The sequence below is a fragment of the Panthera leo genome, chromosome B3, assembly GCF_018350215.1.
Source record: "Panthera leo isolate Ple1 chromosome B3, P.leo_Ple1_pat1.1, whole genome shotgun sequence".
Lineage (NCBI taxonomy): Eukaryota > Metazoa > Chordata > Mammalia > Carnivora > Felidae > Panthera > Panthera leo.
Window position 1 is genome coordinate 59,975,324 of NC_056684.1, and position 17,418 is coordinate 59,992,741.

General features: G+C 35.8%; 1 protein-coding gene across 1 annotated transcript in view; it reads left to right on the forward strand.

The window, feature by feature from the left end:
• Window positions 1–17,418, forward strand: part of UBR1 (ubiquitin protein ligase E3 component n-recognin 1) — a 133,262-nt gene that overhangs the window by 6,491 nt on the left and 109,353 nt on the right. Inside the window, exons 2-3 of the mRNA XM_042942244.1 lie at window positions 12,989–13,245; window positions 15,830–15,908. Coding sequence (XP_042798178.1) covers window positions 12,989–13,245; window positions 15,830–15,908 — 336 coding nt within the window. The remainder of the gene's footprint in view (window positions 1–12,988; window positions 13,246–15,829; window positions 15,909–17,418) is intronic.

Here is a 17,418-nt window from a genome sequence, read left to right on the forward strand (position 1 = left end):
GAATGATATAGGCCCTGTTGAGAATGGGGTCTGCTGTTAATCACTTGAATGTAATAATTCTCCTTCTAATAGTTTATTTAATGCCATTCTTCAGAACAAAGTCTATTTGACTTGTTTGGAGGAGTGGGGCTTAACCACTTGCTGTGTCTTTATGGACTACCTTTTAAAATGCCTTTGAACTTTTGGTATTTATGAGTAAGCCAGAATGACTTGAGAACACAAGGAAAAATCTATGAATTTATCCATTTATTTATTTTTAACATATTTTCTTCCTTTTTTTAAGTTTCTGCCTTGAGAATTTCACTATTTAAGTTTATTTATTTTGAGAGAGAGGGAAAGCATGAGCGGGGAGTGGCAGAGAGGAGGAGAGAGAATCCCAGTCAGGCTTCTGTGCATGGAGCCTGATGCAGGGCTCGTGAAATCATGACCTCAGCCAAAATCAAGAGTCAGTGTTTAACCAATTGAGCCACTCAGGTGCCCCATTTACTTTTATGTACACACATACTCTACCTTGTCATCTAAGAAAGAATTTTAGTTTATTTGCAGATATATATTCAATAGAGTAGAAAGATAATGTGTATTCCACAGTTTAGGAAAGCAGATTTCATTCATCCAAAGACTTCAAGGGGAGCTTAGAAAATTGGAGCATGAACCTGTGATCAGAGAATAAAAAGGGAGAGAATGGCTTAGGAGGGACTGGATGCCTTCAAAAACTAAATTCTGACAGGGTGCTTGTATATTATCTTAACAGGAAAGAAAAAAGAGGGGCCTTTTTGTCACATGACTTTGTATTTGACCCTGGCTTATTTTATCAGTGGCCATGAAGACATAGTATACTTACTTATCATATTTACACACAACACAAAGCTGGCAGGGATAAGAAATACATCATAGAACATACACAGAAAGAAATCAGGCTGAATATTGCATCAAAACTGACAAAATGGAAGTTAATTGTGGTGAAAATACAACCTTATACCTAGGACTCGGTATTTGTGTATAGGACCAGGTCTCTTATATGCGATCAGTCTAAAGGTTTTGGTTGTCTGCAAACTCAGTAAGTCATAATGAGATATGGCTACCAAAAAAAAGAATGTGATCTTTTAGAGCTATTTAGCGCCATGGATAAGGAAGGTAAGAAACAGTTCCACTTCTCTGTATGGAGGCATGTTGGTCACATTCCATAAAAGTAATCAACATGGAGAGTGGTCTGAATACCATGTCATTAGGGATGGCCAAATGTCATTTCTAGGGATGGACAGATTTCTTTAATTTCTATGTTCTAGTGTAGCCCCAGAATGAAGAGACTGATGAGAGACTTAATAGTTATTTTCTTCATTTATTTGAAAGGCTGTTGGTTGAAAGAGCCCAAAATTGTATTGGATTATTTCAGACTGCATAGGGTAAAAGTTATAGGAAGGTAGATTTTGGGTTGATTATGAACTGTAAGAATGGACATTGGCCGAGAGGAAGTGTTCAGACAGGTTTAGGGAACTGATTATCAGATGTGTTGTAGAATTTCCTCATGGAGTAAGCAGTTGAACTAGGGTTTTTGTTATTGTTTACTTGTTCTTAAGCTTTATGAATCTGTCAGATAGTATTACAAGAAAACTTAGTGTAACCAAAAGATTTCTTGGTGCCTGGAGATATTCCAATTACACTAATCCAGTACTTACCATGAACAATTCTAGAGCCTCCAGATTTTGTTACTCCTTTAAAACAGAAGAATTAGAAAAAAAGTTACAGGGCCTTTAAAGCCTGGTAGATACCAAACAGTTGTCTAAGGAAGGGTAAGCTGTGGTTTGAACAAAAGTAACCTATTACAAGTTAGTTTCTTTTCCAGAATGATGTTTCCAAGCAGGCATCCAAGTCCCTGGGTCAGAATTGAGAACATATCTTTAATCTCCGTGGGGATGAGGAAAATGTTTGGAATGTTTGGGAATTTAAATATTGTGAGAACTTGTTTTTAGCAAAGAGTCAAGTTAGGAAAGCCTTCTCTTAACCGCAAATGTTGAAAAAAAAATTTATTCCTTCTGGACCTTGAAATTAAAAATTCTTAATTTTATTCTTATGTCAAATGGGTAAAAACACTAAAAACAACCAAACAATAGGAAAATCAGGCCTACTCCAGCCACCAGTAATCCCTGAACATGTCACCTAGTAAAATACATCCTGTGTAGTTTTTCTAATCTGGAAAAAAAGACAATCTTAGTCAAAAAAGATTTTCCATAGATGTGACAATAATCTAGGAAAAAGTCTTCATGAAAAAGTAAAATTATACTTTAGCTCATTTAAGAATTCTATAGTTTTAGAAGGCTTAATGTCATCATTTGCTTTGTTCTCTCTAGCAAGAAGTCCATAACATTCAGCAATGACTGAGAACTTTTATTAAGTACTTGTGTAGGCCTGTGGGGATACAGGGATTCGTAAGGCAATGGTTCTCCCATCAGGGAATTTATAGTTTTGGTGAAGAGGCTAAGTGTACACATACAACGATAACTAATATTATTTGCCAGAGGTATAGGTACTGAATGACTACCTCCTTCAGTAAGTGCTGTATTGGAGTTACAGGGGAGAATAATTTTCTTAGGCTGATCAGTGAAACGTTCACAGAGGAGGGCCTTAAGCTAGATGGACCTTAAGGAATAACACTCCATGGGGGTGGAACGGTGGACAGCTAGTGGTAAGATCACTGGAGAGGACATTTAAGGCATCAACACCCAGACATTCTGCCCAAATCAGCCAACAATATAAAGATAACATCATAAAATACTAGTTCTTCGTACTAAAACATCCAATGACTAAGATATGCAGTAGGCAGTTTTTAGGGAAGAGACTTCATTTGGAAGAAAAAAAAATAAAAAGGTGAAACTATGTTACTTGTTTTGTTTTACTACTAAAGTGAAATTGTTAGTCTGGAGGGTAAATTTAAAAGAACTGTGTACTTCTATTTGGTTGAGTAGAATGAGCACTGAAGGAGTTAGGATGCCTAAGATCTGTTCCTGGCTCTGATACTAATTGGCTATATGATCTTGGAAAAGCCAGTTAATTCTCCCTGTGATTCAGTTTTTTCATATATAAAATGAGAGACCTGAACCAGAAGATCCCTTTGGTTTTGGTGACTGTCAAATTTCTCATGTTCTTCTAAGAATTCTTCAAAAACTTGAAAAGAACTAATTCTATGACTTCCATTATATAAGTAACACAGAAAAGTTTTTTGTTTGGTATATAGCAGTAAATATTCAGGATTTTTTGTTTTGTTTTGTTTTTCATGAGTACTGTTTGGAGAAAATAACCTTAGGTATACCGTAGAACATTAGATATTCTCTATTTCACAGTTACAATTGTTGCTACATTTCTGGAGAAAACAAGATGTTGGTCTGTTGAGTACCCTAGAAAAGTTGGAGTTAGAATACTGGAATGGAAGGTGTAGTTTTTTTATTTTTTTAAGGTTTTAGTAAAATATTTTTAATTTTATAATTGAAAAAAATCCCCCCAAATATGGAAGTATGTTCATATACTGTAAGCAAACATACAGATTCCATGAAAATACATTAAAATCTCACTACCCACTGCTCTTAACATTTTGGTGTGTATTCCTCCTGATTTTTTCCCTCATATAAATAGATATAGTTAACCAAAATAAGGTTTTATATATACTGCTTTGTAATTTGCTCTACTAAACTATACATTATTAATGCCTTTCTGTATTAATAAATAAACATCTTCAGTACTGGTTCTTTTTCTTTTGAACTCATTTTAGACTTTTACAGAAAACTTGCAAAAACAGCACAGTTCTTTTATATCCTTCACTCATGCATTCCCTAATGTTAGGCATCTTCCATAACCACAGTATGTATCAGGGACAGGAAACTAATGACACTAACTAAACTATAGACTTTATTTGAATTACACTATTTTTCCCACTAACATTGTTTTTCTGTTCCAGGGTCCTATCCAGGATCCCACATTACATTTAGTTATTATTTCTCCTTGATCTCTTCCAGCCTGTAACTATGTCTCAATTTCTCCAAAGTCTTTTCAGGTTTGTAACAGCGTCTTGGTCTTGACTTATATTTCTTTAAAAAAAAATTTTTTTTAAACATTTGTTTGTTTTAGAGAGAGAGCAAGAGAAGGAGAGAGCGCGTGCGTGTGGTCGTTGCGCACATGTAGGGGAGGGGCAGAGAGAGGGAGACAGGAACCAAAGCAGGCTTCTTACTGTGAGCGCAGAGCCTGATCAAGACTCAGCTGCTTACCCAACCCAGGCACCGCATCTTGCCTTGTTTTTCGTGACCTTGACATTTTTTAAGAATATTGAAGTTAGTTTGTAGAATGTTCCTCAATTTGGATTTGATGTTTTCTCATGATTAGAATGAGGCTGTGCAATTAAAAAAAAAATTTTTTTTAATGTTTATTTATTTTTGAGAGAGAGAGACAGAGAGTGTAAGCTGGGTAGGGGCAGAGAGAGAGTGGGAGACAGAGAATCTGAAGCAGGCTCTAGGCCCTGAGCTGTCAGCATAGAGCATGACATGGGGCTCAAACTCATGAACTGTGAGATCATGATCTGAGCTGAAGTCGGATGCTTAACCAGCTGAGCCACCCAGGCGCCCTGAGGCTATGCATTTTTGGCAAAATAATACAAAAGTGGTACCATAAGCTTCTCAGTGTATCACATTAAGGGATTCTTGGTATCAATATTCTTGTTACTAGAGATATTTATCTTAATCACTTGGTCAAATTGGCATCTGCAAGGTTTCTCTACTTTAAAGTTATTATATTTTTTCTTTGTAGTTATTGTCTTCAGGAAGATATTTTGAAACTATTTGGCATCACCTTAAATGGGTGTATTATATCTTACAGAGTTTTTAATTTTTTTTTCTCTTAATTGCAAAAGTATTGACACTTGTGTAAAAAAGGTCAAACAGTATAACATTGTTTTGAGTAAAATGTGAAATCCCTGGATTGTCTCCCCAGTTCCTTCTCTCCATGTAACCACTGTTAACAGTTTGGTGTTTCTCCTTCCAGATCTTTATCTGTGTTTAGGAAAGTATATGTTTGTATATGATGTACAAAATAGACATTTAGGTGGACCTCATTTTTTCAGGTACAAGTGACATTATAGGAACACCCTGGTATATATATCTTTGCACAGTTGGGCAATATGGCTAAATGATAGATTGCACAATTTCTTAAGCTATTTCCCTATTGATGGACATTAAAGTTTTTAGTTTACTGTTTTTATGAATAACTTTCCACACGTAAAATGTGTAGATTGAAAAAATAAAATAGTAAAAAAATAAAATAGTAAAATAGGCTGTCTAGAGAAAAATAAATCCTTTTCAGAGCTCTTCCTACTGTAATTTATTTTGAATCCTTTCAGAGATTTTCTGTGTAAATGTAAGCATACATAACTATGTCTCCTCTGTTTTTTTTCCCCATCTCCCTTTATAAGTGGTAGCATATACTCACAGTTACATATCTTTTGTTTTTTATTTAACAGTGTAACTTGAAGAATGTTCCATATCAGGAAATACAGATCTGTGCCCTCCTGCTTTTTATACTGGCTGCATTTGAATTTATATATCATGATCTATTCAACTTGTATTGGGAGACATTTAGGTTGTTTCTTGCCTTTTACTATTATAAATAATGCTGCAAATAAAATACTTGTATTTCTTATATTTTTGTTCTTTTTGCACATTTGAGTTTACCCAAGGAATAAATTTCTAAAAGTGGGAATTCTGGGGCAAAGGATTTTTAAATTTAAATTTTTTTAGGGGTGCCTGGGTGGCTTATTTGTTAAGCATCTGACTCTTGATTTTGGCTCAGGTCATGATCTCATGGTTTGTGAGTTTGAGCCCCCTGTTGGGCTCTATTCTGATATGCAGACCCTGCTTGGGATTCTCTCTCTACCTCTCTCTCTGCCCCTCCCCTGCTCACGTGCTCGCTCTCTCTCTCTCTCTTGTTCTCTAAATAAAATAAAAACATTAAACATTTTTTTTCTTTTTTTATTACATTTAATTTATTTTTGATAGAGCACAAGTGGGGGAGGGGCAGAGAGAGACAGAGACACAGAATCCAAAGCAGGCTCCAGGCTCCTAGCTGTCAGCACAGAGCCCGACACGGGGCTCGAACTCACAAACCGTGAGATCATGACCTGAGCCAGAGTCAGATGCTTAACCGACTGAGCCACCCAGGCGCCCCTAAACATTTTTTTAAATAAAAAAAATTAATAATTATCTCAAAATTACCCTTCAGAGAGGATGGGCTACTTCCATTCCTACGATAATACCTAATTTTAACATAATGTATTTTACATAAATTTTTTTAAAGTTTTTATTTTAATTACCGTTAACATACAGCATTATGTTAGTTTCAGGTGTGTAATATCGTGATTCAACACTTCCGTACATCACCCTCTGATCATCGTGACAAGTGCACTCCTTTTTTTTTTTTTTTTTTTAATGTTTACTTATTTTTGAGAGAGACAGAGAAAACCAGAGTGTGAGCAGGGGAGGAGCAGAGAAAGAGGGAGATACAGGATCTGAAGCAGGCTCCAGGCTTTGAGTTGTCAGCACACAGCGCTATGTAGGGCTTGCACTCATGAAATGTGAGATCATGACCTGAGCCGAAGTTGGCCGCTTAACCTACTGAGCCACCCAGGCACCCGACAAGTGCACTCCTTAATCCCCATCACCTATTTTACCCATCCCCTTAACTCCTCTCCCCTCTGGTAACCATTAGTTCGTTCTCTATAGTTAAGAGTTTGTTTCTTGGTTTGTCTCTTTGTCTCTCTCATCTTTTTTCTTTTGCTTGTTTGTTTCTTAAATCCCCCATATGAGGGAAACTATATGGTATTTGTCTTTGACTTAGTTCGCTTAGCATTATACTGGCTAGCTCCATCCATGTCATTGCAAATGGCGAGATTTCATTCTTTTTTATGGCTGAATAATACTCTTGTGTATATATATACATCACATTTTCTTTACCCATTCATCAATCGATGGACACTTGGGCTGCTTCCATATCTTGGCTACTGTAAGTAATGCTGCTGTAAACATGGGTATATGTATCCCTTTAACTTCACGTTCTTGTGTTCTTTGTATAAATACCCTGTAGTATGATTGCTGGATCATAAGGTAGATCTATTTTTAGCTTTTTTAAGAACCTCCATACTGTTTTCCACAGTGGCTGCACCATTTGCATTCCTACCAACAGTGTGAAAGGTTCCTTTTTCTCCTCATCTTTGCCAACACCTGTTGTTTCTATGTTGTTGATTTTAGTCATTCTGACAGGTGTGAGATGATAACTCATTGTAGTTTTGATTTGCACTTCCCCAATGGTGAATGATGTTGAGCATCTTTTTTTTTTTTTTTTAGTGTTTATTTTTGAGAAACAGAGAGAGACAGAGCACGAGTGGGGGAGGAACAGAGAGAGAGGGAGACACAGAATATGAAGCAGGTTCCAGGCTCTGAGCTGTCAGCACAGAGCCCATTGCGGGCCTTGAACCCACGAACTGTGAGATCATGACCTAAGCCAAAGTTGGACACTCAACTGACTGAGCCACCCACATGCCCCAATGTTGAGCATCTTTTGATATTTCTGATGGCCATTTGTATGTCTTCTTTGGAGAATTATGTTACATTAAAAAAATCATTCACGACAATTAAGTGGGATTTATTCCTGATTTGCAAAAGTGGTCAAATATTCACAAATCTTATCAGTGTGATACAGCACATCAATAAGAGAAAGGATAAGAACTATACGATCATTGCAATTGGCACAGAAAAAGCCATTTGACAGCATATAACATACATTCATAAAAACCCTCCTCAGAGTAGGTTTAGAGGGAACATATCTCAACATAATAAAGGCCATGTAAGGAAAAACCCTCAGCTATCATTACCTTAAGTGGGGAAAAACTGAGAGCTTTTCCCCTAAGGTCAGGAACAAGACAAGGATGTCCACTGTCACCACTTTTATTCAACATGGTATTGGAAGTGCTAGCCACACCAATCAGACAACAAAAAGAAATAAAAGGTATCCAAATTGGTAAGGAAGAGGTAAAATTTTTACTCTTTGCAGATGACACGGTACTCTATATAGAAAACCTGGAAGATTCCACCAAAAAAGTGCTATAACTGATAAGCAAATTGAGTGAAGTCGCAGGATCCAAGATCAATGTACAGAAATCTGTTGCATTTCTATACATCAATAATGAAGCAGCAGAAAGAGAAATTCAGAAAACAGTCCCACTTAAAACTGCACCAAAAATAACATGATACATAGGAATAACCCTAACCAAAGAAGTGAAAGACCTGTACTCTGAAAACTATAAAACATTGATGAAAGAAATTGAAGATGACACAAGAAAATGGAAAGACATTCCAAACTCATGGATTGGAAGAATAAATATTGTTAAAATGTCTGTACTACCAAAATCAATCTACACATTTAATGCAGTCTCTATCAAAATACCAAGCAGCATTTTTCACAGAGCTAGAACTAACAGTCCTAAAATTTGTATGGAATGACAAAAGATCCTGAATAGCCAAAGCAGCCTTGAAAAAGAAAAAGCTGGAGGCATTTCAATTCCAGACTTCAAGTTGTATTCCAAAGCTGTAGTAATCAAAACGGTATGGTACTGGCACAAAAATAGATACATGTATCAATGGAACAGAATAGAAAACCCAGAAATAACGCCGCAATTATATGGCCAAGTAATCTTTGACAAAGCAGGGAAGAATATCCAATGGGAAAAAGACACTTTTGCATGGATAGCAGCATGCAAAAGAATGAAGGCATACACAAAAATAAATTTGAAATGGATAAAGACCTAAACCATAAAAATCCTAGAAGAGAACACAAACAGTAACTTTTTTCTACATAGGCAAGGGACACAAAAAAATACAGTATTGGGACTACATCAAAATAAAAAGCTTCTGCACAGTGAAGGAAATAGTCAACAAAACTAAAAGGCAACCCACAGAATAGGAGAAGATATTTGCAAATGATATATCTAATAAAGAGCTAGTATCCAAAATACATAAAGAACTTCTAAAACACCACCAAATAATCCAATTTACATAAAGTTTTAATGAGTTGAATTTACTTATGGATGGCATGTTGAGCTTCAGGAAAGCACACTCAGAAAGCTTTATATATAGTCAAATATCTGTAACTTTTTTTGTTACCTGTACAGAACTTTATGTAAATTCTTAATTCTAAGTATATTTCAGCTTTATAAAACTCTTTTGACAATTTTATGAGTTTATCATAGCTAAATAAAATTCTGATTTCTGTACTTTGCCCTGAAAATTGTTTTTAACACTCTTAAGGGGGCACCTGTTAATTTAAGGTATAGTGAACAATTATATGTTCACCTTGTCAAAACTCCTCATGATTTTATAAACATTATCTAGCCTTTGTTCTTACAGACTGAAGAGTTGTAATTTTCCATACCTGTTACTTTTTCTAGAGTTCCTTTATTCTCTTGATGAGTTTTTTGCCTAGATTACATTTCCTAGTGGACTGAACAGTCAGTCTCACAGCTTGGGACAAGGGTGTTCCTGTGCCAAGAGGGCCAGGGCCTTGGCTATATAGATAGCTTTTGGGTGGATGTCCTGTGCCCTGCCGGCAAGTTGGATTAGTGTGTGATAAATAAACTTCTTTGTTGCTTCCTATTTCTGTGTAATTTCACAGAAGGTATAGCTAAATAGACTCAAGAAGCAGAGGCATGTTCATTTTAACATATATCCATTCCAAAATTAATCTTAATTATTTGGTTGTGTGAAAGATTTGAAAAATGCATAGTGAGTAGCAGAATTGGATATTAGTTACTCATGTTCATTTTGAAGAGCAGAAGGCTTTAATTTTTATCAAATCCATTTTTTTAATGCTTAATGCTTTTTGTGCCCTGTTCCAGAAATCTTGACCTGCTCCAAGATGGCAAGAGTTTTCATTAAGAAGTTTTATGATTTTAGCTTTTATATTTAAGTGTATGATGCATTTCAAATTCATTTTTGTGTTTGGCATAGAGTATAGATTGAAGTTTACTTTTTTATAAGGATATCTGATTGCCTCTATAATTTTTTTGAAAAGACCATCTTCTTTGAATGGTGTTGGTTCCTTTTCATGAAAAAATTGACTATGTGTGGATTCATTTTTGGACTCTCTCTTATGTTCCATTGATAAATATGTCTTTTTTCATGCCTCTGCTACACTGTCTCAATTAGCATAGATTTATGTGAATCCTGAAATCAGGTAACATGAGTCTCTTCTAAATTTTTTATATTTCTATATTCATTTTAGAATCAGCTTGTCACTTTCTACAAAAATGTTTGCTGGGATTGTGTGGAATCTGTAGATCAGTTTGGCAAGTGTAGATATCTTAATATTGAATTTTACAATCAGTGAACATAATATAGTTCTTCATTTATTTGGGTGCTTTAGAAATTTATCTCAACAATATTTTGTAGTTTGTAGTGTAGAGGTCTTACATCTTTTATTAAATTGATGCCCAAATATTTTAAGATTTTTAATGCTACTATGAATGCTATTTTTCAAAATTTCATTTTCAAATTGTTGGTAGTATACAGAAGTACAGTTGGGTTTTTTTTTGTTTTTTTGTTTTTTGTTTTGTTTTTAGTAGGCTCCTCTCCCAGTGTGGAGCCCAACACAGTGCTTGAACTCATGACCCTGAGACAGTGTGCTTCTTCCCTTTCAATCATCATTCCATTTGTTTCTTTTTCTTGCCTTACTGCACTAGCTAAGACCGTCAGAACAATATTGAATAGGAGAGAACAAAGAATGTCCTTGCCTATTCTTTATCTTTGGGAGAAAGTGTTCAGTGTATTATTGCAGATATTTTCTCTCAATCTGTGGCTTTCCTTTTCGTTTTATAAACTATGTACTTTAAAATGCACTTTTAAATTTTACATAAATAACTTTTTATTGTACAGTTCTGTGAGTTTTGACATTTGCCAACATTCGTTTAACCATCACCATAACACAGGTATAGAACAATCCCATCGCACTCAAAAATTCTGTCATTTCTACTTTGTAGTATAAACCCTTGACAAACCACTGTGCTGTCCTCCATCTTGGTAGTAGTTTTGCCTTTTCCACAATGTCTTGTAAATGGAGTGATATAGGGCGCCTGGATGGCTCAGTCAGTTGAGCGTCTGACTCTTGATTTCAGCTCAGGTCATGATCCCAGGGTTGTGGGATTGAGGCCTATGTTGGGCTCCACATAGAGCATGCAGGTGGCTTAAGATTTTCTCTCTCTCTCCCTTTGCCCCTTTCTCCCACTTGTACTCTCTCTAAAATAGAAATAAATAAATAAATAAATAAATAAATAAATAAATAAATAAATAAATAAATGGGATTATAAAGTACATAGCCTTTAGAAATTTTTAAATTAGTTTTTAGAATATAGCTTAAGTGTGTACAAATACAAAATATGTATAAATGCCAGTTTTTACATAATTATAAGACAAACATGAGATACTAATAAAGCCAGAAAACCAGCCCATTTCAAATGAGCAACATTCATTTAACTAGAAGGATGTTAACTGCAACTAAATTGTCAATATTGGGTTGATAGTAGAGAGCTGTGCACTCAACCTTTTGTTTCCCTTGTCTCTGTTCATTTAAGCTTGCTATTACTGAGTGGCATTAAAAACTGATTGGGCTGGGTTGGTTGGATGGTTTAGGGTAATCATACCTCATGTTTAAGCCCAAATTGCCAGCAAGTAATCACCGAATGTCTTTCTTGACGGAATTTCTTGGTGCTTGGAAAGCTATCTTGTTTGATTGAAGATAAGAATGAGATGATGGTGTTATTGAAACCTTCATATAGTGTCTGTGAAACCTACTTATTACGGGAATCAGGAATTTGGCACAGAGATGAGAGCTCTGCTCAGTTCACACAGATGCTCTATGAACATGGCCCTAACTGCTAAGAGGCAATCAATGCATAGCCTTTTGAACTTTACTGGTTTTATAAGAATACATTTTGATGTTGCATTTATTGATAACTTATTCCTTTTATTCCTGAGCAGTATTCATTCCATGGCTTGGCCATACCACAGTTTGTTTATAATTCACCAGTTGAAGGACAATTGGGTTATTTCTGGGTTTTGGCAACTTAAAACTCTTGTAACATTCATGTATAAGTTTTTGTATGAATATAAGTTTTCAATTCTTAGGTAGATAGCTAGAAGTTTGATTGCTGTGTTGTAAGGTAAGTGCATGTTTAACTATAAAACTGCCAAACTTTCATAAAGTGGTTATGCCAGTTTCAGTTCCTACTAGCATTTTCCTTTTCCGCATTCTTGTTTATACCTGGTATTGTCAAGTTTTTTATATTCTCTTTTACCTAAACCCAAATAAGTTGTGTAGGGGTTTCTCATTGTCATTTTAATTTGCATTTCCCTAATGATGTTGAGCATGTTTTCATGTACAAATAAACATGGCAAATAAGCCATTTGTAGTAGTTTCTTTTGAAGAGCAGAAGGGTTTAAGTTTACTTTCGAGGAGTCTGATTAATCCATTTCCTTTTATGTTTAGTGCTTTTGGCATTCTAAAAACTCTTTTCTACTCATTCATTTTGATCTCTCAGTAAATGTTACAATTCCTTACAACATTTAAACTAAGAATGTGGGGAATGCTTTGTCTGTACAGCCCCTGACTAGTATTAGAATTATCTTCAGAGATCGGGAGTTGCCCAGTCCAGAAGGGAAGGGTAATTCTCATCCACTGCAGCTGCTCTTTTTTTTTTTTTTCCCCCAGATATATGTGGTATGTGAGCAGCCACTTAATTTCCAAGGCTATTTTTTTAATCCACTTTCCTTTTATATTGGTAAGGGATAAAATAAGAATATATCGTAAATCAGCCTCTCAGAAATTTCAGAATTGTGCTATTATTTGTACCCCTACATCTTTAAGAAGAAACTTGTAACCAAGTGTAATTTTTGTTTTCTTTCAGTGGTGGGATCAGCAAGTTGACTTTTATACTACTTTTTTGCACCATTTGGCACAGTTGGTGCCAGAAATTTATTCTGCTGAAATGGACCCAGACTTGGAAAAGCAGGAGGAGAGTATACAAATGTCTATATTTACTCCACTGGAATGGTACTTATTTGGAGAAGATCCGGATATTTGCTTAGAGAAATTGAAGCACAGTGGAGCATTTCAACTCTGTGGGAAGGTTTTCAAAAGTGGAGAGACAACGTACTCTTGTAGGTAAGAATTAGAAATTTATAGGATTAGTTAACTTCAGTCTTGGTATTTTGTACTTATTTTATGATGTATTTTTAAAAATTTATTACTATTTATAGTATACTTAATCCTACTTAATTAACTTCCTTTTATTACGCACTTATAGGTCGGTTTTTGCTTGTACAGCTTGTTTTTGAACGTATGACTTAAATAGTTGTCTCACTTTCCTGTTCTCTAAAAGCATATAACGGATAGATTTTTGTCTTGTTTTTAATGTAGTCCACATACTCTTAATATGAAACCCTGGGGCCAGTGTATTTCTGAATTCTGAACTCTTCTCCAGCAGAGTTAGGGCAGGATCCTATCATCAAACATAGCATTTCTGTAAGAAATCTATGAATATTCACAGCAAATGGTATAGTCTTCACATCATTTCACGTCATTTTTTTCTACCAAGTGAGATTTGGTATCAGGGGATTGTGGACCTATAGCAACAGTTGGAATTAAGTTGAGTAGAAAAGGCCAGTGGTAGGGAAACTGAAAGCAGCCTTAGGGTTTTTGCCCTTTGTGAGAGCAGTTGCCTTACAAATCATGGTAGCACAGGGGCGCCTGGGTGCCTCAGTCAGTTAAGTGTCCGACTTCAGCTCAGGTCATGATCTCATGGCCCATGAGTTCGAGCCCCGCGTCGGGCTCTGTGCTGACAGCTCAGAGCCTGGAGCCTGTTTCAGATTCTGTGTCTCCCTCTCTCTCACCCTCCCCTGTTCATGCTCTGTCTCTCACCGTCTCAAAAATAAATAAACGTTAAAAAAAAAAAAAAAACTTAAAAAAAAAAAAACAAATCATGGTAGCACAGAGAACGGTTTTACTCCCTGCTCCTGCCTGAAGCTTTCATCTTTTAGATCTTAGTTGCACTTTAGTTTTAGTGAGTTTTTTCCCTTTACTAGAGGTAGTTTAGGTTAGGAGTGAATTTTTAGACTTCATAAATTCAGAGAATTGGCTTTTACTTCCTGTAATTCTAGGTTTGGCTGGTTTATATGTAGTTAATAGTTGTTTAGAACATAGTATCATTACCCTATTCTTTTCTTAGGAAAAAAGTCAGCTTTTATATTTTGTGTACTATTTTGCTACGTAGGTAGTAAGGTTTATCTTCTTACATAAATTTTAGCTGAAGCCTAGTCTGTTTCAGCTAAAGCACAGTAGACATTTGTAGATCTCATTTCTCCAAAAGTGTCATGGAAGCATTTTTAATTGTCACAACTGGGGAAATGGTAACGACATCTAGTGGGTAGAGGCCAAGATTGACACTTAAGCATCCTGCAGTGTGCAGGACAGTCTCCTCTATTCCCAGCAAATAATTATCCAGTTCAGAATGTCAGTACTGGACAGTAGATAATGTATGCTTTTGAGAGTATTATTAGGCTATCTTTATTTCCTATTAGCCTTTAAAATCATTTTTAAAACAGGGGTGCCTGGGTGGCTCAGTTGGTTAAGCATCTGACTGAAGCTCAGGTTATGATCTCGTGGTTCATGAGTTCAAGCCCTGCATAGGCTCTGTGCTGAGAGATTCTGTCTCCCTCTTTCTCTGCCCCTCCCCTGTTCACGCTCTGTCTCTTTCTCAAAAATAAACATTAAAAAAAAATATATATATATATATATACATATATATATATATATGTATAATTTTTAAAATTTTCCAATTCCATCTCTTCCACTCTTCTAAATCAGTATTTTAAAAATTAATTTTGCACTTTTCACCAATTTATGTTGCTTCTAATGTTTCTCTGAAAAATGTTAAATAAGATTTATGTGCATTTTAGGAGTTAGTAGGGAAGAGATTAAGAGAGATTGAATTTTTTTTTCATTCATTCAGTAAATATTAATTGAATACCTACCATGTGCCTGGCACTATTCTGGGTGCTTAGTACATATCATTCATAAACACAGTCATAAACATTCCTGCCCTTAGGCTGCTTCTATTCCATTTTTTTCTTCTTTTTTTAAAAAAAATTTTAATGTTTATTTTTGAGAGAGAGAGAGTGCTAACGGGGGAGGGACACATGGAGAGGGAGACACAGAATCCTTAGCAGGCTTCAGGCTCTGAGCTGTCAGCACAGAGCCTGACGCGGGGCTTGAACTCAAAGACCCCAAGATTATGACCTGAGCCGAAGTTGGATGCTTAACCGACAGAGCCACCCAGGCACCCCAGGCTGCTTGTATTCTAATGAATTTTGTCTTTATTCAAGCCTCATTTACCAGTGAACAATCATTGTTTGTAAAAATATGTTTTTAAATGCAGTAGGGTAAGATGATGACAGATAATGGGGAAAAAAAGTTAATCATTTTTCACAAAACTAATCTTGAATTGCAACTTAACAGTCTGAAACCAGCTAAAGGCTCAAAATAATGAGGTTGATTTAAGAGGCAAAAACCAAACATCCAAACTTACATATTCAAATATGGCTCAAGTTATTTGGAATTCAGTTTTTGAGACATTTTCATATTCAGTTCGTGTACCACACGGGAAACTCATTCACATTATATTATAGTCATATCTTAAGCATCATTGACGTCTTCTGAATTTTGGAATCTAATTCTCAATCTTTTTCAGGGACTGTGCAATTGACCCAACATGTGTACTCTGTATGGACTGCTTCCAGAATAGTGTTCATAAAAATCATCGTTACAAGGTATGAAAATAGATCCATAAAATCTCTAGATTAGCAGGAACCTGGTGGCCATCTGGTCCAAATACCTGACCAGTACTTGAATTCCTGCTATAATAGTTCTGATAACTGAACCTTTAGCTTTGGTTAAATATCACATAATATCACCTCAAGATGCAGCCCTTTGTAATTTTTTGTGAGATAGGTCATTTTTATACAAATGATTGTATAAACCATATGAACCCCTTAAAGAACTGTGAAGCAAACACCTGTGTAACCACTGCTTAGGTCAAGAATAAGGTGTTGCCAGCTCTCAAAGGCCTCCCATTTGTCCCTTCTCTCCCCCCTTGTGATAACCTTTCTCCTTTCTTCTCTCTTGTGTGATAATCTTTATTTCTTTTTTAACTTATCACCAAATCACAATGAATAATTTTGTTTTTGAACTTTATATAGATGGAGTCATGCTGTATCTTTTTCTTATTGAATAACTTCTTTCACCCAGTGTTATGTATATAGCTGTAGTTTGTCCACTGACCTTTATGGTGTTCAATAATCTATGTTGTCCTTACTCATTGTACTGTATATGGATATGTAGATTGTTTCCAGTTTGGGGCTATCATGAGCAATTTTGCTATGAACATTCCTATTTGTGTATTTTGTACACATGTACAGTAGTTTCTCTAAGATACATATCTGGAATAGAATGCTGAATTCTAGGGTATATGAATCTTCTTTAGTTGTAATAGTGTCACATTGTTATCCAAAGTAGTCATACCAATTTATGGGTTCTCCAGCAGTATGTGAGAGTTCCCATTGCTGCACATACTTGCAAGATTTGGTGTTGTCACTCATTTTAATTTTAGTCAATCTAGTGGGTATATAATAGTATCAAATAGTGGTCTTAATTTTCATAATCACTAACGAGGTTGAGAACTTTTTCCTTTCCTCTTACATCATTAGACAGCTTTGTTATTCTGAGCTGAAATGTATTTCTCAAATAATTGTACTGGTTGTATATTCTGGGCTTAGACAGATGTTGTTGATGTTATTGATGTTTTTCTTTAACATCCTGTTAAACATGCCTAAAGTGTTGTGTAAGTGTATATAACATCTCAAAGTTAGGTCTGTGCCCACCATAGAATTCAAAGTGCTGTTCAGGTAATTAGACTGGCCTCAACATTACTACTTCTATTTCAGGAAGTGATGGGCCATAGGCATAGATTATGGGTATTATTGTGCACAAGAAAAAATGGATTGAGGAACCTATGATATAGTATGGTTAAAATGTTTTCCCAAGATTGGAAAGCTAATCACTGATGAGATTTTTAAATTTTTTTTTTTTTAACGTTTATTTATTTTTTAGACAGAGAGAGACAGAGCATGAACGGGGGAGGGGCAGAGAGAGAGGGAGACACAGAATGTGAAACAGGCTCCAGGCTCTGAGCTGTCAGCACAGAGCCCGACGTGGGGCTTGAACTCACGGACCGTGAGATCATGACCTGAGCCGAAGTCGGCCGCTTAACCGACTGAGCCA